This window comes from Lissotriton vulgaris, chromosome 6 (assembly GCF_964263255.1).
Source record: "Lissotriton vulgaris chromosome 6, aLisVul1.2, whole genome shotgun sequence".
Lineage (NCBI taxonomy): Eukaryota > Metazoa > Chordata > Amphibia > Caudata > Salamandridae > Lissotriton > Lissotriton vulgaris.
Genome location: NC_141694.1, coordinates 831,113,920 through 831,135,783, shown reverse-complemented (window position 1 = coordinate 831,135,783; position 21,864 = coordinate 831,113,920). Strand labels below are relative to the sequence as shown.

Genomic DNA, 21,864 nt, shown 5'->3' with positions numbered 1-21,864 from the left:
TTCCAATCAAGTCACCTCATTCTTGTAACCCCAAATAAACCCTCTAACGTACAATCTCTTGGTAGTTGGCTCCTTCCCTCCTGGTTAGCCCCGTCAGGTTACAAGTGGCGAGCCAGATAGGAATTTTCTGTCTGACAAGATGGAAGCCTTAATAAACCAAATGAGGGAGGGACAGGCCAAACTTGAATGAGCCATGGGACAGTCGACTGATCAAGCCGAGCATGACCGAGCGACTTTCACTGCAGCAATACAACAACAAGTAATCAAAGGAAGAGTGTCCATAAAGACAGGATATATAGAAGTGGTTGTCGCACGTGAAGTCTGAGGCCAGTTGTAAGTGGTCCGGTAGTAAGACCAATTTCATGAAAAAATACACTGTTTTTTCAGGAAACCCTCACTCACCCTAGTGGTGACATGCTTCATCATCGGGTCCACCGGGAGAGATCGAGTACCTCCCCGGTGTGCTGCGACGCCAGGAGACTGCGGAGCAGGATTTTGTGTGAGGATGAAGTGTGAAAAATAATAATAGGGTTAAAAATGTCAAAGGTTGTACCAAGAAAACTTTTATTGGTTGGTCAACTTGACATATTAAAAACTGGTTATGTGTAGGGAAACTAGCCAATTACAATATACTGGTGTTTACCCTGAAAAGAAGGTCAACATGTTTCTGCCCGTTCTATGTGTTATTTTACTGGGCTTTCATCAGGACCGGTAAGCGAGTGTGCCAATGACAGGAGGGGCGCGCTAAGGCCCGCCCTGCCAATGGTCGTGAATGTTAAAAATAGCACTGTGTGTAAAATGGTGCAAAAAAGAAGAAAAAACAAACTCATAAGTTGAGGGGTTTTACCTCTATTTCGAGGAACCTAGGAGTTTGTAAAAAGTTAGATCCACGCCCCATAGAACTCAGGAGGGGGGTGGGAGCGACAATGGCACACCGCCCGCAACGCTCAGCACCCGCTCGGCACCTAGCTGCACCCTCGCTGGATCGAGACCCCCCTCCTGAGTTCTATGGGGCGTGGATCTAACTTTTTACAAACTCCTAGGTTCCTCGAAATAGAGGTAAAACCCCTCAACTTATGAGTTTGGTTTTTCTTCTTTTTTGCACCATTTTACACATAGTGCTATTTTTAACATTCACGACCATTGGCAGGGCGGGCCTTAGCGCGCCCCTCCTGTCATTGGCACACTCGCTTACCGGTCCTGATGAAAGCCCAGTAAAATAACACATAGAACGGGCAGAAACATGTTGACCTTCTTTTCAGGGTAAACACCAGTATATTGTAATTGGCTAGTTTCCCTACACATAACCAGTTTTTAATATGTCAAGTTGACCAACCAATAAAAGTTTTCTTGGTACAACCTTTGACATTTTTAACCCTATTATTATTTTTCACACTTCATCCTCACACAAAATCCTGCTCCGCAGTCTCCTGGCGTCGCAGCACACCGGGGAGGTACTCGATCTCTCCCGGTGGACCCGATGATGAAGCATGTCACCACTAGGGTGAGTGAGGGTTTCCTGAAAAAACAGTGTATTTTTTCATGAAATTGGTCTTACTACCGGACCACTTACAACTGGCCTCAGACTTCACGTGCGACAACCACTTCTATATATCCTGTCTTTATGGACACTCTTCCTTTGATTACTTGTGATTTATTGGGGACCAAGAGTGCCCTTCAACCCTCTCTCTCTTTTTGTTGATGCAATACAACAACAAGCAGACAACCTAACAAAGTTAGCCGAAGGACAAACCCAGATGCTGGCGGCGATAGGACTAACTCGGGCTGCCGCACCTCCAGGAGCTGTTGTTCCACTTCAAAAGTACGTTGCAGGAGACGATCCCATCTCATTTTTTTTTTTTTACTTTGAGAGGGCGGCAAGAGCTAGTGCATGGCCGGGAGAACGCTGGCCCTTTTACCTAGCCCCCCTTTTGTCAGGGGAAGCCCAAGCGGCTTATCAGTTAGCCAACAAAGACGGGACCGCCACATATGGCCACGTAAAACAGTTCGTACTGGATCGCATGGGAGTAGACTATGAAAGCCATAGACTGCGGTTCAGACAAGAGAGAGGGCTCCCCGCCGATACTCCTAAAACTCACTAAAGGACGTAGCTGATAGGTGGCTAATACCCCTGGACACTACAATGGAGGATGTTATGAACAAGATCTATCTTGAACAATTCATCGAAGCCCTGCCATACGGAACCCAACAATGGCTTGGGCAGCATGCAGGGTTAACCCTGTAGCCGGCCATAGAGATGGCCAATTCTTATGCCAGGGCTCAGTCACGCATTGTTTAGAGGGAACCGGAGAGGACCACTAATACCATACCTCCTGCTAAAATCGAAAAGAAGAACGCTAAAACCGTTCCAGATCCTCCTTTTCGTGTTCGCCCCAGTAAGCCTGAAACTCCTGCTGTGATGGGACCACAGTGTTATGACTGCGGGGAATGGGGGCACATAGCCTGGTATTGCCGAAAACGGAGAGAGAAGGAGGAAGAAGAACCAATGGAAGTAGGCCACATGCCGCACGCCATCATGTATGCCCAAGAGACAGGACCCACGTTTTATGTAAGTGTGATCCTAAACCAACATAAAACACGAGCTTTGTTAGACTCCGGTTGTCACCATTCTGTTGTAAGACAAAACCTTATCCCTGCTTCATGTATCCTGATAGGGAGCACAGTTGGGATCAAATGTGTACAGGGTACATCAGGACCTATCCATTGGCAAGGGTAACAATCACAACCGAAAATGGTAGAGGGTTACCGTGCGAATTAGGGGTACTCCCAGAGATACTTGAACCCCTCATTATAGGTACGGACAACTCATGCTTCTCCACCCTTATGGGCGAGTCCCTACACAAGAACCGGGCGACTGGTACTTCCATATATGCTCTCCTAGTGTCCGAGCCTTGGGCAGCTGACTCCAATTTTCGAACTGTCCAACTAAACGATGCCTCTTTAGCTCAGGCGGGGCAGAATGCACAAGACAACAAAAACCGGGGCAACCGTACTTACCCCTGTTTTGTCGAGCAAAAGGGTCTTCTTTATAGACTAGGGACTGAAAAAGCCCAACCCCAGCTGATAGTACCAAGCGATTTTCGCGAGCAAGTTATGTTTTATGCCCATGCACATCTCTTGGCAGGGCATTCAGGGACAGAGAAAACCACTGACTCCATTACCCAACAATTCTTTTGGCCAGGTGTGTATGCGCAAGAGAAACGTTTTTGTCAAGAGTGTCATATCGGTCATAAACGGAATACCTACATTCCCCCAAAGGTTCCACTAGTTCCCCTGCCTATCATAGGGAAACCATTCGACCGCGTAAGGGTTGACATCGTAGGTCCCCTTCCCAAAACCACCCGGGGATATCAATATGTAATGGTTGTAGTAGACTACGCCACCTGTTATCCGGAGGAGTTCCCCTTAAGAGCTGCGACATCAGCAGCAATTGCACAACGTCTGGTAAAACTGTTTTCCCGAATGGGTTTTCCCAGAGAACTGGTAACTGACCAAGGCACCCCATTTGTCTCCCGCATGATGAAGCAAGTGTGTATCCTCCTGCATATAAAACACCTTCGCACTTCGTTTTACCACCCGCAAACCGACTGGTTGGTGGAGCGGTATATTGGCCTCCTTAAAGTCACCCTGAAGAAGCTACTGACGGGGGATGGGAAACAATGGGACCAGTTGCTTCCCCTGCCTCTGTTTGTTCTATGCAGCCAGGTACAAAGCAGTCTGGGGTCCTCCCCGTTTGAGCTCCTTTTTGGTAGGAAGCCCAGCACCCTTCTTGAAATCACTCGGGATAGCTGGGAAAGGGAGGGGGCTCAGGACGTACACGAACTGCTTGATTATACTAACCAACTCAAAACCAGACTCCATAAACTAAGAACTCTCTCCTATGAGAACCTGGAGAAGGCCCAGAACAAACAAAAAACCTTTTACGATAAAGGAAAGAAATGGAGAGATTTGGCGGTTGGTGATTGGGCCCTTGTGTTATTGCCTACTTCGACACACAAACTCCGAAAGGAATGGCAGGGACCCTATCCCGTTCAAAGAAAAATTGGAAGAACCACCTATGTGTTACGGCTCTCCCCGACCAGGACGCAGATATATCACATCAATATCCTGAAAAAATGGTTGGGGCCACAACCCCGTTCTTCTCAATCGGTGGCCATGCTTACTCCGGTCCTACATACAGTAGACCAAACCGTTATAAACCCTGATCTTACAGAGACCATGAGAAAAGAAGTACTAGATGTTCTTTTTAAACACCAGACAGTATTCTCAGACCAGCCTGGCAGAACCTCCCTGGCGGTCCATTCCATTCCCACTCCTGAGGGCGTAACAGTAAAACAAAAGCCATATCTGGTACCTAAAGCACGACGCCTGTTATTGAAAGAGGAGGTAGGAAAAATGTTAGAGTCAGGGATCATTGTACCCTCTAAAAACAACTGGTCGTCGCCCGTGGTACTAGTTCCGAAACCGGACGGAAGCACTAGGTTTTGTATAGAATTCCGAGCCGTCAATAGGGTCTCAAAGCAAGATGGCTATCCTTTGCCTAGGGTGGACGAACTAATTGAACGCCTTGGTGAGGCTCAATATATAATAACCATTGACCTCACCAAGGGATACTGGCAAGTCCCCCTTCAACCACAAGATCAGGAGAAATCAGCTTTTTCGACATCCAATGGCCTTTTCCATTTTACTGTTCATCCCTTCGGCCTGCACGGTGCTCCAGCAACCTTTCAGCATCTCATGGACACCCTCCTGGCCCCCCATCAGTACGCTTCAGCAGATTTGGACAACATAGTCGTCTACAGCCCTACCTGGGATACTAACAGCCTTACAAAACTCTGGTTTACACATAAACGCAAAAAAGACAAGAATTGCGTTTGCACAAGTCAAATACTTGGGGTACGTCTTAGGTGAAGGGCACATATTTCCACAACAAGAGAAAGTAAGAGCAATCCAGTCCCAGTCCTTCCCCACCACTAGAAGGGATTTAAGGGCGTTCCTTGGGTTAGTATGGTATTACTGCCGTTTCATCCCCCACTTTGCTACGGTGTCTGCTCCACTTACTGACCTGCTCAAGAAAACAGCAACCTCCTCACACTTGAAACATCCTTCCCCCCAGGCTTGTTCCGCCTTTCAAACACTTAAAGAAATATTGACCTCTGCCCCTGTTTTAATGACCCCAGACTTTGAGAAACCATTCCTTCTACAGACAGATGCTTCAGGGGTGCACTTAGGTGCAGTATTGTCCCAAATGGATGATGAGAACAGGGAAAGACCCATTTTATACCCAAGTCGCAAATTTTCCCTAGGGTGACAGCATATCCCACAATCGAGAAAGAGTGTCTCGTGGTCAAACGGAGTATTGACAAGCTCTGGTATTATCTTGAAGGCCGTCATTTTACGCTTTTTACGGACCATGCCCCATGGACTTGGTTACAGCAGAACAAAGGTGGAAATGACCGCATACTACGTTGATTTCTCGCTCTCCAGCCGTATGACTTTGCAGTCCGCCATAGGAAAGGGCTGGATCAAACAAACGCTGACTTTCTTTCTCGTTATCCTCTTTCCCCCGAGCGGGGAAAGCTAGAGGGGGAGATTTGTCACGGGATCATACGAAATATCTCCCGAGAGTGACTTTCGATCTACTTCACAGGACTGGAGCGGGCCCTTTAACGAGGAGCTGAACTTCCCTGAGTCAAGGCCTGCCCCCGTGACGACAGCGCTCGTCGGCCTGTCCCGGCCAACTGCGTTGGAGAAAAGGGCGGACACGGAAGAACCGGAAGAACAAGCCGGGAGCAAAGACGGAGAGAGACGGAGAGCCAGCAGACCGGAGAGGAGAGACAACGAACACGCGGAGGGACTGCCAAACAGAGGAGAAGACCCAAAGGAACCATCGGAAGGAGAGCCAGGAGGCCAACGGCAAAACGGTTCGACCAGCCACGCTCATGGAGACGCGTGGCTAAACCAGGTACGGAAAAGACTCCTTTTACCTAAGGGGTGGGAACGGGTAACTGAAGTGGGGTGGTCTACAGTGTTGTGGAATATTGTGCCTCGTTTCTTTCTTTAGAATCACGTCACGCCTTATGGTACGAGGAATTGCTGCCTGTCACAAATACTTTGTGTTTACACTGGTGGTGGCTGGTTTCACAAACGTTACCTGCACTCCCTTCCCCATATCGTTTGTAGTATTTAGAGCGGTTGTCTAAATACTACGTATCTTCTTTTCTTTCTGGGGCACGTCTGGTGACGAGAGCCGAGGACTCAGGAGGACCGAGAAGAAAGGAAAGACGGCAGGAAATATTCAGCCCTGCTTCTCAAAGATGGACTCTGTTTTCAATCAAGTCACCTCATTCTTGTAACCCCAAATAAACCCTCTTACGTACAATCTCTTGGTAGTTGGCTTCTTCCCTCCTTGTTAGCCCCGTCGGGTTACAGTATTCAAATTGTCCTGCTGCCCTTTCATCTTCAAGCCGGCAGCAGACAAGCGGCGAGGTCAGTCAGCAATCAGTGCAGTGCAGACTGCAGGCAGCTGTGGTGGTGGGAGTGAGAAAGAATTCCTGGAGCCTCAGGGGTGCTGTGCAACACTTCAAAAGGGCAGAAGGCGGATGGCCTCTGTGACGTCACCTTTATGCTGTGACTATCGGATTGGTCACAGGTAACTGGAGAGGCAGGTCACAGCCAGGACAACTGCAGGGCCATTAGGCCACTATTTCGCACTCTAATGGCCTACCAAACTCAGAAGGGAGAGGGGAAATTATTTTGTCCATTCGTCCCACCCACCCTTGTCCCCGGTTTCCTCCCCACTCAAAAAACTGGGGGGATATATCACCCACATCCCCACAGTTCTTACGCCCATGAATGGATGGACTGATCCATTGATGGTAATCATCTGTAGCGGAGTTAAGATCACAGGAGACTGATCGATTTGATTGAATTAAGGCATTAGTAAGTTGGCCTTCCAATATTTTATGCAGGGTCGGTAGTTTGAGACAGGCGGGGCCAAGGGCTCACAGAGCTGTGGCTCGCTAAGTTAAGTTGGAACATCTCCACTGGACGGACCACAGCTGCGTCCACTTCAGCTTCAGAAGGACCACGATCCACCACCACCAGCAACAGGTTGCACGAAGAAGCTGGAACAAGATCACGGCCGACCAGCTCGCCGCATCCCTGAGCCAGCACCCTCCCGCCAGCTCTGCGAACCCCAGCCAGGCCGCCGACAACCTCACAAAGTGGATCAGCAGCTGCGCAGACGACCTCGCCCCGCTGAGGACCCCGCCCAGCAGATCCGGCAGCAAGAAGGCCCCATGGTTCACCGACGAACTCAAGAGTTCCAAGAAGAACTGCAGAGCCCTCGAGAAAGCCTGGAGAAGAGACCCAACACCAGACAACATGACCACCCTCAAGCTCGCCACCCGAAAGCACCATCAACTGATTCGCGCCACCAAGAAAACAGCATTCAAGGAACGACTGGACAACAACGCACACAACAGCAAGGAACTCTTCAACATCGTGAAAGAGCTCTCCAACCCCAACGCCGGAAGCAACAACATCACCCCATCACAAGACCTCTGCAACTCCCTCGCCTCCTACTTCCACAACAAGATCGCTGACATACACAACAGCTTCAGCACACAACCAACGCTCCCCACGACCGCACCAACGCCTCCTACCACCACCCTCAGCGCCTGGACCCCAATCAGCACCGAAGACACCATCCGCACGATGAGCTCCATCAACTCCGGATCGCCAACCGACCCCTGCCCTCACCACGTCTTCAACAAGGCCAACGCTGTCATCGCACCCCACCTGCGGGACATCATCAACATCTCCTTCGACACCGCCACCTTCCCTAAGAGCTGGAAGCACGCCGAACTCAGCACTCTACTAAAGAAACCAACAGCGGACCCCACCGAACTCAAGAACTACCTCCCCATCTCGCTCCTCCCGTTTCCAGCCAAAGTCATCGAGAAGACAGTCAACAAGCAGCTGGCCGCCTTCCTCAAGACGAACGGATCCCTCGACCCCTCTCAGTCGGGCTTCAGGGCCAACTACAGCACCGAGACCGCCCTCATCGCCGCCACCGATGACATCCGAGCCCTGCTTGACAACGGAGAAACAGCGGCCCTCATCCTCCTAGACCTCTCCGCGGCATTCGACACTGTCTGCCACCACACCCTAGTGCAGCGCCTCAGCAGCATCGGAATCCAGGAGAAGGCACTGAAGTGGATTATCTCCTTCTTCGCTGGAAGGACACAGAGAGTCCGCCTACCACCGTTCAGATCAGAAGCCACGGGAGTCATCTGCGGCGTCCCTCAGGGCTCCTCGCTCAGCCCCACCCTCTTCAATGTCTACATGAGCCCCCTTGCGGCCATCGCACGCCAACACAACCTCAGCATCATCTCCTACGCCGACGACACACAGCTGATCCTCTCCCTGACCAACGACCCCGCCACCGCCAGAGCCAACCTACACGAAGGGATGAAACACGTAGCCGAGTGGATGATGACCAGCCGCCTGAAACTGAACCCAGACAAGACGGAAGTCCTCATCCTGGGCCCCTCACCCTCCGCCTGGGACGACTCCTGGTGGCCCCCCCCGCCCTGGGCGCCGCACCCAAACCGACAGACCACGCACGCAACCTGGGCTTCATCCTGGACTCCTCCCTCTCCATGAACAGACAAGTCAACGCCGTCTCCTCGTCTTGTTTCAACACCCTGCGCATGCTACGTAAGATCTTCCGGTGGATCCCCACCGAGACCAGGAAGACGGTCACCCAAGCCCTCGTTACCAGCCGACTGGACTACGGCAACGCCCTCTACGCCGGAACTACCGCCAAGCTCCAGAAGAGACTCCAGCGTATCCAGAACGCCTCAGCGAGACTCATCCTCGACATCCCTAGACACAGCCACATCTCCAGACACCTGAGGGACCTGCACTGGCTCCCGGTCAACAAGAGAATCACCTTCCGTCTCCTCACCCACGCACACAAAGCACTACACAACCAAGGCCCAAGTTACCTCAACAGCCGCCTCAACTTCTACGCTCCCACACGCCACCTCCGATCGACCAGCCACGCCCTCGCCGCCGTCCCCCGCATCCGAAGGGCCACAACAGGAGGAAGATCCTTCTCCCACCTGGCCGCCAAGACTTGGAACTCCCTCCCGACCCACCTCCGCCTGACCCAAGACCACCTCGCCTTCAGGAAGCAGCTCAAGACCTGGCTGTTCGAGCAGTAGCGGGACCCCCCCCCCCCCCCCCCCCAAAGCGCCTTGAGACCCTCCGGGTGAGTAGCGCGCTATATAAATGCTTGGATTGATTGATTGATTGAACATCACTGCTTTATGGTTTGACGTAGAAGATGCCATCAAAGGTATGACCTCCAGAATGCATGGGGTCACAAACTAATTGAGACAGGCCCAGAAAAGATAACAAAGCAATAAGGTCACATGTATTGCGATCCTCTTTATTCTCCAAATAAAAATTATCACCAAGGATGGTGAAGTCAGAGGAAGTTGGCTTTAATATCCCATGGAGTGTTACCATTATTAAAAAAAGATTTCTAGGGCCAGGGGGTCTATAGAGAAGGGCACCGTTAAAGGAGTAATGGTTTGAGAGACTAATTTTAAAAGCCAAGGCTTCACAACCAGGATGAGATAAGGGGTAGGAACTAACCTTAAATTTGTCCTTAAATAAAATAGCTAATCTGCTGCCTCCATTCCCTGTGCGATCCAGCCTATTAGAGAATAGCGACGGGGCTGTAACAAGGTCAGGGCCCGAGCCTGCATTTGCCAAAGTCTCAGTAACAAAGGCAATATGGATCTTAAAATGGTCTAAAAAAACTAGCCATTTAGACAGCTTTTTTTTTTTTTATAAGTGAGCAAGCATTCCGCAGCGTACATTTTATGGTTTCTGCTATGCATTTGCGACTTCTAGCCGGGTTGTTTATCTGGTGGCAATTTAGTCTAAGACAACAGACCAGACAAGTTTGGCTTGATGGTACACCCAGTGGGGACATTTAGGACCCGTACAAAACCGGGCCGCTGAATTGAGTCTACATAGCTCTTCACTGGTATACCTAAAACCATCGCGGGGCTGAGAAGTGAAACCGGCAGGGGGGCTGGTGCTGAGCGCGGTTAGAGCACAGATGGGCTTGCCTTCAGCACACTAACAGTGCGTCCGTGACCCTGTTCCCATTAAGTAGGAGGAAGGGCCGAGCGGTCGCAAGGCTAGACTGTTGACCCTCCCAAGATGGCGCCTATGTGCTTCTAAGTGTGACCCAGCATGAGCGAGTGAGCAAGACAATACCCTTAAGGTTGGGAAGCAGAAGCAGGATGTCCAGCCCCAGTGAACAGGTTGGGGTAATTGTACAATTTAAAAACAGTTTAGCACCATTTAAACACAGTATAAACACAATTTTAAAAGCAGTAAAACCAATTGATGTGCCGCCAGAAAATAGTGCTAATGCACCATGTAACATGCAGCAGTGCAGAAGACTAAACGACTGTAAAAATAAGTAATACCCAAACAAAGCTGGCATTACTGATGCTACCCGCAAGGGAGTACACTCCTATATATATTCATACATACATACATACATATATATATATATATATATATATATATATATATATATATATATATATATATATATATATATTACCTACTGGCGGTCGCCAGTAGGTATATATAGTTAGGATTTTTTCTCTATGGGATTTTTGAAAATTCTATGTCTAATAACTTTGGCGTTTGTGGACGGAATCGGCTGAAATTTTCAGGAAAATGGCACATTTTGTTTCTGAGCAGCCCTTGAAAATTTGGAGGGGTTTTGTCGAGGGGGGGCCGAGAAAAAAGGGGGGTCCCAAAACGCGTTTTTCCCATGTTAATTTCCATAGGGCGGTTGGACTCACTTTTAGCTCGAACGGCTGAATGGATTTGCACGAAACTTGGCAAAATTGTAGGGACTGTTAGCCCGATGTGCCTTTGCTAGGTCTCAATGTATGTGCTCCAGTAGTTTTTGAGAAATTAACGTTTAAATCAAGATATATATCTGTAACAGCGCTCCAGGCTGCGCTCCGGATCGCTTACTTTTCGCGAAACGGAACTTTGCGATGCGAAGCTGATTGGCTCCCCGGTGTCTGTCAACATTCTAAACAGTCCGGAGCGGCCGCCATCTTATCTCTCGGTAGGATCGAGAGAGAAGAAGAGGTGAAAAACGAAGGGGGAATTTAATGAAAGGGGGCAAGGTATACCCCTCTTGACCCCCTAGGAATGTTGTTGGGGTTATTAAAGGGTCCCGTGGGGAAAATAAAAAAAAAATGATTTTTCACGGTAGAAGCGCTTCACGGGCCGCGAACTGGGCCGCAAACTGGTAGCGAAACGGGAATTCGCCATTTTGTGCTTCGTTTTAATTAAATTACTAGGTATAAGGGGGTGCGGGAGACGTATCCTAATCCCCTATGTTTCATGAGGGTGGCTGAGGAGGCTCATATATGTTGATACATCTCTTCCAGCGGCTGTGCGTGAGCTTTTTATTTTTTTTGCTGCGTGACGTCTGTTAACGTTCGATTCGATGGAAATCAGGAAGTGTTGACCGCCAATTTGTCACTGAGATAAAATATTTTTTTATAAATGAATCCTTATTGATAAACATTGTCTGCGCCATCTTGCCTTTTTTCCAATGCCACAATTTTGTCGTGCACGGCAGCCATTTTAGATGCCAGGCTGGTCCCAGGCTATCACCTACCCCTGCGGATGTAGTTTATGGCCCCAGCTGTAGAGAATCCAGACATGCCAACCCTCCCGATTCAGGCGTGAGACTACTGATTTCAGTGCTAGTCTCCCGCCTCCCGATTTCTGCAAGCAAAAACCTGGGGGCATATTACCAACAACTAGCGATAATTTTTGTCTCTAACTTGTTTAGAGACGAAAATTATCGCCGCACATCGGCGATTTTTATCGCAGATAAACCTTGCTATTAGCAAGGTTTATCGCAAATGCGATAAAAAACGGCCGCAATGCATGAATATCGCAGAAAAGTCAGCGATATTCATGTATTATCGAGCAAATGCTCTTAGCCATGTTATCCACCTCCCATTGGATAACATGGCTAAGAACTGCTCAGGGCACTATCACTGACATGCAAAGCGGGGCCCACGATGGTCGCTATCTCCTTTTAGCTGTCACTAACTGGTGTTAGCGACAGCTTGGTAATAGGGAGATAATTTTATCTCCGCTTTCTTGGCTTTTAAAGCCAAAAAAGCGGAGATAAACCCCCTTGATAATATGCCCCATGATTCCTCGGGGGTTTCAGCTGACAGGGCTTGGTATTGTGTTACATGGTAATTCTTCCAGGAAACGTCAGAGGGTCGATGCAGGGGTTCTAGAAGGGGTGATAAACCATTTAAGCCTCATAAACAAGCGCATGGTCTTTTAAAGTTCTGTGAAGTACTCGGGGCGGCGGTGTGTGTGTGTCCTCTTTCAGGAGCGGGCGGGGGTGGGGGGGCACTGCCAGCAACTTCCAGGCTAGGCAGTGTTCAACACTTGCATCACCCTTTCTCTGCCTGCTATTGCGCTCCATGCTTCGGAAAGGTAAGAAAAAGAACGTGCATTTGAGTTTGAAATGTCCGATCCTGTAGCAGTACACTTGCAAAGCCCACACATGACAATAACCCGATTCAAGGCCTCATTCACCCGTTTTTAAAAAAAATTATAACACTCCAACAAAGTAAGATTATAAAACTTTATTAACTTTTAAATATAATGAACGGAACAAAAACTGTAAAAACTTTTAAACATTTTTCACCAAAAAAAGCAACAATTGTCAGAAGCTGTCTTTTGTGCGAATAGTCCCAAGGCAGCACAACGTGCTGAGTTCTGGACGGCACCCAGGTGATGTCGCCTGGGTGCCGCACTGGTTTTGGTATCCTACAATGCTGCTCCGAAAATTGGCGTGGGGCGTCCCGGGTGGTGCGGGGGGAGGCCTCGTCAGTAGCGGTCTGTTGTGCGAATAGTCCCAAGGCCAGTAGAACGCGCTGAGATGTTGATGGCACCCAGGTGATGTCCAGTAAACTGCCGCACTGGTTTTGGTATCCTACAATGCTGCTCCGAAAATTGGCATGGGGCGGCCCGGGGGGGGGGCGTGGGGGAGGCGGCGTGAACGGGCCTCCCCAGGTGGCGGCCATCCAGCTGAGTTGCGCCCGCTCTTGCGGCTACAGCGTCTCGCTCACCATGTTGTTGAGTTGCTCCCACTCTTGCAGTGCAGCGATAGGCGGCTGCCACATGACTCTTAAAATGGCGGACGGCTCTTCGGTTTTGGGCCTGGTCCACTAAAATGGCCCTGGGACACCTTGGAACTCGGACGCTTGCCTGCTAGGGCTTGGGCTCCATTCTCGAAAAGCGTCCCCTCAGCCGTGAAGATTCTACAAAAGTCTTGGGGGCCCCCGACTCCCGCAGGCTTCCGGTGGGGAGCGGCTGCCATGATTGCTCGCGGAATGACCACGACGGAGCTACGAGATGGTGGTGCTCTCATGCTGACGCCAGCTGTAGTCTGAAACATCCAGAAACAAGGTGGGGCTTTCATCGTTTGGGAAAAAAAAATGTTCTAAACCAATGAAAAGTGTTATTTTTAGGTCATATGACCAAGCCTTCCATCTTTAGGAAACCAAAAGTAAAATGAACCAATTAAAAGTTTTATAAACAAGTCACATGACCTGTTATGCGGCATAGGGCTACAAAAAGCGTAGAAAATCCGTTGGCACGTGAGGCGGCATCAGTAGCGGACCGATGTGCGAATAGGCCGAAGGCAGCACAACGCGCTGAGATCCGGATGGCACCGAGGTGGTGTCCAGCAAATTGCCGCACTGGTGTGGCCATCCTACAATGCTGCGCCGAAAGACGGCGTGTCCAGCTGAGTTCCGGTCACTCTTGCGGTACAGTGACTGGAACGCGCCGAGATCCGGATGGCACCGAGGTGGTGTCCAGCAAGTTGCCGCACTGGTGTGGCCATCCTACAATGCTGTGCCGAAAGTCGGCGTGGGGTGCCCTGTTGGCTTATGAGGTGATGTCAGTAGTGGACCGATGTGTGAATAGGTCGGAACCAGCACAAGGCGCCAAGATCCGAATGGCAAGTCCTGGATGTTGAGTGCCATAGTTGAGAGTTCTGAGCAGTGCTTGTAAGACTATCTGAAGCTTATTTGCACCTGCTGCAGCTTCACTGTTGCCCAAGGTGGTGTCCAGCAAATTGCTGCACTGGTGTGGCCATCCTACAATGCTGCGCCGAAAGACGGCGTGTTCAGCTGAGTTCCGGTCAGTCTTGCGGTACAGTGACTCGAACGCGCCGAGATCCGGATGGCACCGAGGTGGTGTCCAGCAAGTTGGCGCACTGGTATGGCCATCCTACAATGCTGCGCCGAAAGACGGCGTGACCAGCTGAGTTCCGGTCACTCTTGCGGTACAGCGACTCGAACGCTCCGAGATCCGGATGGCACCGAGGTGGTGTCCAGCAAGTTGCCGCACTGGTGTGGCCATCCTACAATGCTGCGCCGAAAGTCAGTGTGGGGTGCCCCGTTGGCTTATGAGGTGATGTCAGTAGTGGACCGATGTGTGAATAGGTCGGAACCAGCACAAGGCGCCCTGCACTGTTGAGCTTTTTTCAATGCCTGTTTTTTGTTGTTTCCCCTCCATCAAAAACAAAAAAAATATATAAAACTGTGCAAAAATACAAAAAAATGTTTAGAAAAGCAGTGCTTGTAAGACTGTCTGAAGCTCTTTTGCACCTGCTGCAGCTTCACTATTGCCCTGGTGTGGACAAAGATCGCCCATGACTTAGGCTGATTGAGAGTTTGTAGAAAAATGGCTTCAGATTTTCCACATATTACTCTTCAACATTCTTCCTAAATGTAACAATGTGAGACTCACTAGGAGAACGGCTGTTTATCTTTCCTTTCAAAATGCTGCCAACAATATTTTCTGAATGGAAGACACCATCTTGTAGCATAAAGGGCCGAAAGGGGTTCTGGTCTGGCCGATTGTTGGTGGAGACATTTTGACTATATCTTGGACCTGCCCGGCCTCGCCCAAAATGGCGCCGGTATAAATGGGACTCGTAACTCCTTGCCCGCAAATGTATATCTAGAAAATTTTATTGTAAGTGGCCCTGTCTTATTTTAATTACAAAATGTACGTCCACCGATTCCGCAACTGTTAGACACCTTAGTTCTTGCAACCTAATGGCCCGCTCGTTACGTTCCTCTACAGTGTAAATGTCTCCTCATCATATACGATTTCAGTTTGCTCCGTGGCCGGCCCACGTGGTTATAGGCCCGTATTTGTATACTGACATTTTCACAATAAAGGTTTTTAAAACAAAACACGGTAGTAGTATTTACAATGGTAAAGTTTTTACTTTTAGTCACTGTTTTCGAATCAGTAAAAGGCAAGTGAAATAAAGCAGTCCAATTACATGACGGATAAAAGGTATAATATGTAGGAACGTAGTAAAGATAAATGGTCAAGGGCAGTTGTGTTTTCCACTCCTGCAACATAAAGTGATCGATAAGAATCTGATAATCAGGCGTATCGGCGACTAAGACAGCAGGCCGAGTCTCTTTTACTCAACGGCTCCGTCATGGAACGAAGAAACGCCCTTTTTCTCGAAAAAGGAATATATTTTACTTGCAGGACAGTTGTAAATTTTCCGGGAAAGTACATTAGCCTGGAATATTATAACATATGTTTTAAAAAAAATAATGTTCGAAAACAATAAAAAGCGTAATTTTTAGGTCATATGACCAAGCTTTTCATCATTAAAATAACAAAAGTAAAATGAACCAATGAAAAGTTTTATTAACAAGTCACATGAGCTGTTATGCTTACGTTACGCGCTGCGCGCCGCGCCCCGGATCACTTCCGGGTGCGCTAACGCGGCGTGTCATATAACGCATTACGCGACAACGTAGGTCAAGAATATAGTCAAAATGTCTCCACCAACCAGCGTTCGGAACACAACCCCTTTCAGCAGTCCAAAAAGTTCTGTTAAATGACAACAGAGGGGACAGGCAACAAGAACCATCAGTCAAAGAGGGGAGGGCAAGTTCTTCTCTTCCGGGTCATGTTGGGGCGCTACCGGAACTGATCGAATTGGTAGTCTACAGTGTTTCTGGATGTTTCAGACTAAAGCTGGCGTCAGCATGAGAGCACTACCATCTCGTAGCTCCGTCGTGGCCATTCCACGAGCAGACATGGCAGCCGCTCCCCACCAGAAGCCTGCGGGAGTCGGGGGCCCCCAAGACTTTTGTAGAATCTTCACGGCTGAGGGGACACTTTCGAGAATGGGACCCAAGCCCTATCAGGGAAGCGTCCGAGTTCCATGGTGTCCCAGGGCCATTTTAGTGGACCAGGCCCAAAACCGAAGAGCCGGCCGCCATTTTGAGAGTCCTGTGGCAGCCGCCTATCGCTGCACCGCAAGAGCGGGAGCAACTTAACTACATGGTGAGCGAGACGCTGTAGTCGCAAGAGCGGGCGGTAAACAGCTGAATGGCGGAAGAGGCACAGTGTAGCAAAAGCGGGCGGAATGGCAACTAAAACGGTAAAGGGGCGCCCCACTACAGCGTGTCTTCAGGTCAAACGGATTGTGGGACAAAGTCCAGAATAGAAGAGTCATCAAAAGGCAAAAAGTTCCGCCGGACCCCGGGAGCCGGCCGCCTATGTCGGGGGCGATCTCAGGCTACACCAGTGCTATAAGACTTGGGGAGGGGGTCGGAGCCAAGCGTCTTCTCCGAGTCCGTGCCATCACACCGCCCCTCGGGGGCCTCCGTCAAGCGGTTTAGGGAGGTACCATATAACATTGTTTTCAAATGCAGTCAGGTCCACAAACGACCCTCACTTACTTTGAGAATAGTGAAGCTGCAGTAGGTGGAAATAAGCTTCAGACAGTCTTACAAGCACTGCTTTTGTAAACATTTTTTGATTTTTTTGTATTTTTGCACAGTTTTATATTTTTTTTTTGTTTTTGATGGAGGGGAAACAACAAAGCACAGGCATTGAAAAAGGCTCAAACTCAGAACTCTGAACTATGGCACCCAACATCCAGGACTTTCCATCCGGATCTTGGCGCCTTGTGCTGCTTCCGACCTATTCACACATCGGTCCACTACTGACATCATCTTATAAACCAACGTTATGTAAATAGTTATTTAATAAAATGTTTTACCCTGTTTCTTTGCTGGTGTGTTGTCTATATTTTTAATATTTGCATAGGGTTTGTCGTTATTTTGGGCGGGATGGGTGACGGAGCCGAGCTGTCTTGCAGCCCTCATGGTGTGGAGCTCAGTTCATCTCACTATTTTCGTATTTCTCATGAAGGGTTGTTTATAATATTTCTATTTTAGCGAGGTCAAAAAGAGATCCAATTAGTGGCCTACTGATTTTGCTCGATTACTTTAATTTTTTTACACGATTTTTCACGATCTGCAAAGACTAAACAGAGTATTGCGACTTTGTGCTTGTTTGTAAATAGAGAATGAACCAAAGAGAATCAATTGTAAAACAGTAAATGCTTGGATAATAATCAATCAAATGGAGAGACAAGCAGGCCGGACGGATTACAACGGGGGCAAAGGCCTGCGTTAACTACTCTTCACTATCTGCAAAGAGAGAGTACTACTAAGAGAAAAGAGGGGAGGGGGGCAGCGTTCAAAGCACATCAGCGTGCATAAATACGAAAATGTTTTTATCTATCACGTACTTGACATTTTAAAGCTTTTCATATTTGCTATTAAAAAACCATTGAAATTCACAGAAAAAACCATAGGTTATAGTCGATATATAGTTAGGAATTTGCATTTACAAAACCTTGAAAATTCAATGAAAAAACCATAGGTTTTAGGCCATATATAGTTAGGGATTTGCATTTACAAAACCTTATTTTACTCGCATAAAACCATTGAAATTCCATATATAGTTAGATGCGCTAACTATATATCGCGCACCCGCAATCCACTGCTGATGATGTCACATATTACATCATTCATGACATGGTCAGTGACATCACTGATGACATCACTGATGACAACTCAAATGACATCACTGATGACATCTCAAATGACATCACTGATGACATCACTGATGACAACTCAAATGACATCACTGACAACATCACAGATGACATCATTCATGTGTTAATACGATGAACCTCTACAGACTCTGATATATCCTTAGATACACTCAGTGAAAACAGACACTCACAGACTGTCACTCATCCATGGAGTTACTCATACACCTAGACAGTCATGCAAAGAATCAAACACACCTCCAATTCCTCTACTATACAGTTATACACACCTTACTTATTGAAACATATTCTAACACATATTTACTCTCTTATACAATCCTTGATACATGTTCACAATGATCCATACAGCCACTCACACATTCACTGGCTCTTATGCACAGTTATTTATATATGTTAACTCTCACATGTACTGTGTTTTACATATGTACTTACTTTGACATGTAGCACTGAGATATCCATTCACTCACCAATACACTCATGCACACAGTCAACCGCCCATATAGCTGTTTCCACATGCACTCTTGAACTCATACACCTAGTGAATCAACTGCTTACACATCTATGCACAGAGTCACACACCTCCCAGCCACCCACACACATACTCAGTCTCCCATACAAATACTTGAGCAACCAATCAATAACCCATATAGTTATTCATATAGCTACTGATCAACACATGCAGCAGTTTACAGAACAGATATAATGATGCACAAATTAATACAGTTTAATCACTAATCCATGCACTCAGTGAGACACATTTAATCACTCCCTCATACAATCAGTCATGCACCTACTAAATCCTTCATCCAGACATTTATACATCCACTCATTCTTCAATATGTAAGACATATTTTAACTTTACAGAAACATACAGTCACTGGATGTTGTCATCAGTGATGTCATTTGAGTTGTCATCAGTGATGTCATCAGTGATGTCATCAGTGATGTCACTGACCATGTCATGAATGATGTAATATGTGACATCATCAGCAGTGGATTGCGGGTGCGCGATATATAGTTAGCGCATCTAACTATATATGGAATTTCAATGGTTTTATGCGAGTAAAATAAGGTTTTGTAAATGCAAATCCCTAACTATATATGGCCTAAAACCTATGGTTTTTTCATTGAATATATATATATATATATATATATATATATATATATATACATACACATACACACACATATATATATACACATACATACATACCAGGGTACCACCATTATTTTTTTTTACCAGCGACACCCTACCCTTTAGTGGTAATGGAAATTTTGCCCAGACATATTCTGATCTATAAGGACCCTAAGTAACAATGTTTCAGATCAACGTGTTGCTATATCTTTTTACCTATTCCCAAGTACTTAAATGAAACCTGTTGCCATTTCAGTTCCATGATCCAGAAGTGATTAGATGAAAGGTAAACCATCACTCCCAGGGAGGGGCCCACTGTGACGTCAGCCAATTAATGGTAAAACCAGATAATGTTGGAAAAAAGTGCATTGGTTTAAAAAGGTTATTGGTCACTCCAGCAGAATTCCATATATATACCAATATGTCATCTGCATATAACACCACCACTGGTGCAGCGCTTGCAATCCTTACACCCATCCAAACCTATCATGGAGATGGGTGGCTACCAACAGTTGCAAAGCAGACCGCATTGAGACCATCTCGCTCTGCAACATGCACTTTTCAGAGAAAATGTTGCCAATTTTAACTCAAGTTCTAGCGTCCATAGAGAAGAGATAATCCCATGCTGCAAATGTCGGGCCAAATTTCTTCTGAGCTGGGCTCAAAAGACAAAATTGCCAAGCTAGTGTATGAAAGGTCTTCCCCAAATTCAGAGCCATGAATGAATATTTATCCCCTGCGGTCAGTAAAGATTGCTGTCCACATCGCAACCTCCTTAAATGCACCATTGCATTCCTCTCTGAAGGAAATCTGATTTGGCTGGATTAAGAATTAGACAACTCACTGTAGCATAGATGCAATCACCTTAAGATGCAGGGTCTGGTGGCTCAGTGGACGAAATATATAAAATCCAGGGATTTTAATTTGACAGGTTCAAATCCTGGTGGGCCCACTCTAATTCATCCATCCAAGGTCTATCAAATGTGTGCAAATTAATTGGTAACAATACAAATCGATTATCTGTCAAACACTAAGACTCCTCAGGGGTGAAATTGCTCTATTAAAACAAGTCTGTTATGTTACTTTAGTGTCTATGTTCAACACCGTGCACAGTTGATAAGATGAAAGCTGCACTGAATCTAAACCCTGATCAGGAACACTATCAACGCCTCCATCATAGAGACCATTAACATTCAGTTTTCCTGGACTGCCACATGTGAATCCAACAAACAGTCTACCTAATAACAAACCAGAGCAGTCTCAAATTAAGGAATTAAAAAGTCTGACCCAATGAGTGCAATAACACAAACTGTGCCTATAATACATACCGATCCTGCGTCTGCGAACGTCCAATACTTGGTCTTCCAATAGCTGGTTTTTCTGGAACAGATACAAGGGTTTGGTTAGGCAATTCCTCTTACACAATATTGAAAAAACAGCATGCCAAACTACTGTCTTGCTCCCCCATGATCTCAGCTACAACAGAGAATATTGTAAACTTAAAAGAGTATAAACTACTGTGGGCAGGAGAGGGTGGAGATTCACATTTTTGTTTTCTATAACTTACTTCCCTTCTTTATGCTGTCCATTTTTGTTGTTTGGCTATATTCTGCCTTAGTTGGCTATGGAAGTGCTAATAACATGGATACCACAGAACAAGATCATTGAAGATCACAGAAGTCATTTCTACAGTACAATTTCCATGCATGGAATAATGACGCCACCATGTGCGCATTACATGCAAGTCAAGCAGCAGAGGGTTTAGGTTTAGGGATTTATAGAGCGCATGGCTACCCACGTGCATCCCAGCGCTATAACAGCTAAGGACAGCTGTCTGGAGTGGGCGTTAGGGACAAGCCAAGTCTTGAGTTTCTTTCTAAAGGACCGTTTGTTATGAGTCAGTCACAACTCTGGGTCTATACTATTCCAGAGTTTGGGCCCCAGATGTGCAAACGACCTTCCTCCCCACCATGACCTCATTATTCTTGTGGTGGTCATAAAAAGATTTGAGCCTGATCTGAGACAGCAGCGGGGTAAGTAGAGGGAGATCAGAGTTCGTAGCACGGCTGGACCTCTCCCATAGATGGCTCTATGTGCCAAGCAGAGAGCTTTGAACTTAATCCTGGTCTGGACTGGTAACCAGTGTTGCTCTTTCAATGGTATATTAAAAAGTAGTCTCACTGCTGCGTTCTGTACAACCTGTAACCGATCAGTGACATATTTAGGTGACCCAAGGTATAGCAAGTTTCCATAATCAAGTCTTGAGACCACCAGGGCTTGAACCACTGTCATTCTTGAGTTCTCTGGGAGAAGGCCAAGAATTTTCCTAAGCTACCGGAGGACACCAAAGCATGTACCCGCCAGTTTTTTGGCTTGTGTCCCCATAGTTAAATTCTGATCAAGCCATATCCTCAGGTTTTTTATGGAGCATTTCGGGGTTGGGGGTGGGCCCCAGTGTGCTGGCCGGGGGGGATCTCTAAGCAAGGGTTAAAATTGCTGGCCATGATCATAAGCTCAGTTTTGTCCCCGTTCAGCTTAAGACTGCAATCCGCCATCAAGGGTTCCAATTGTTTCCAAATACGAGGTCAGTTACCTATGGTTGTAGTTATGGGAGTCAGCGATTGACACCACTAACTGTGTG

General features: G+C 47.3%; 1 protein-coding gene across 2 annotated transcripts in view; it reads right to left on the bottom strand.

The window, feature by feature from the left end:
• Window positions 1-21,864, bottom strand: part of LOC147708065 (centromere protein H-like) — a 412,880-nt gene that overhangs the window by 106,157 nt on the left and 284,859 nt on the right. For both annotated transcript variants that reach the window (XM_086925295.1, XM_086925294.1), the window contains one exon: window positions 20,552-20,603. In XM_086925295.1, the coding sequence (XP_086781421.1) occupies window positions 20,552-20,603 (52 nt within the window). The remainder of the gene's footprint in view (window positions 1-20,551; window positions 20,604-21,864) is intronic.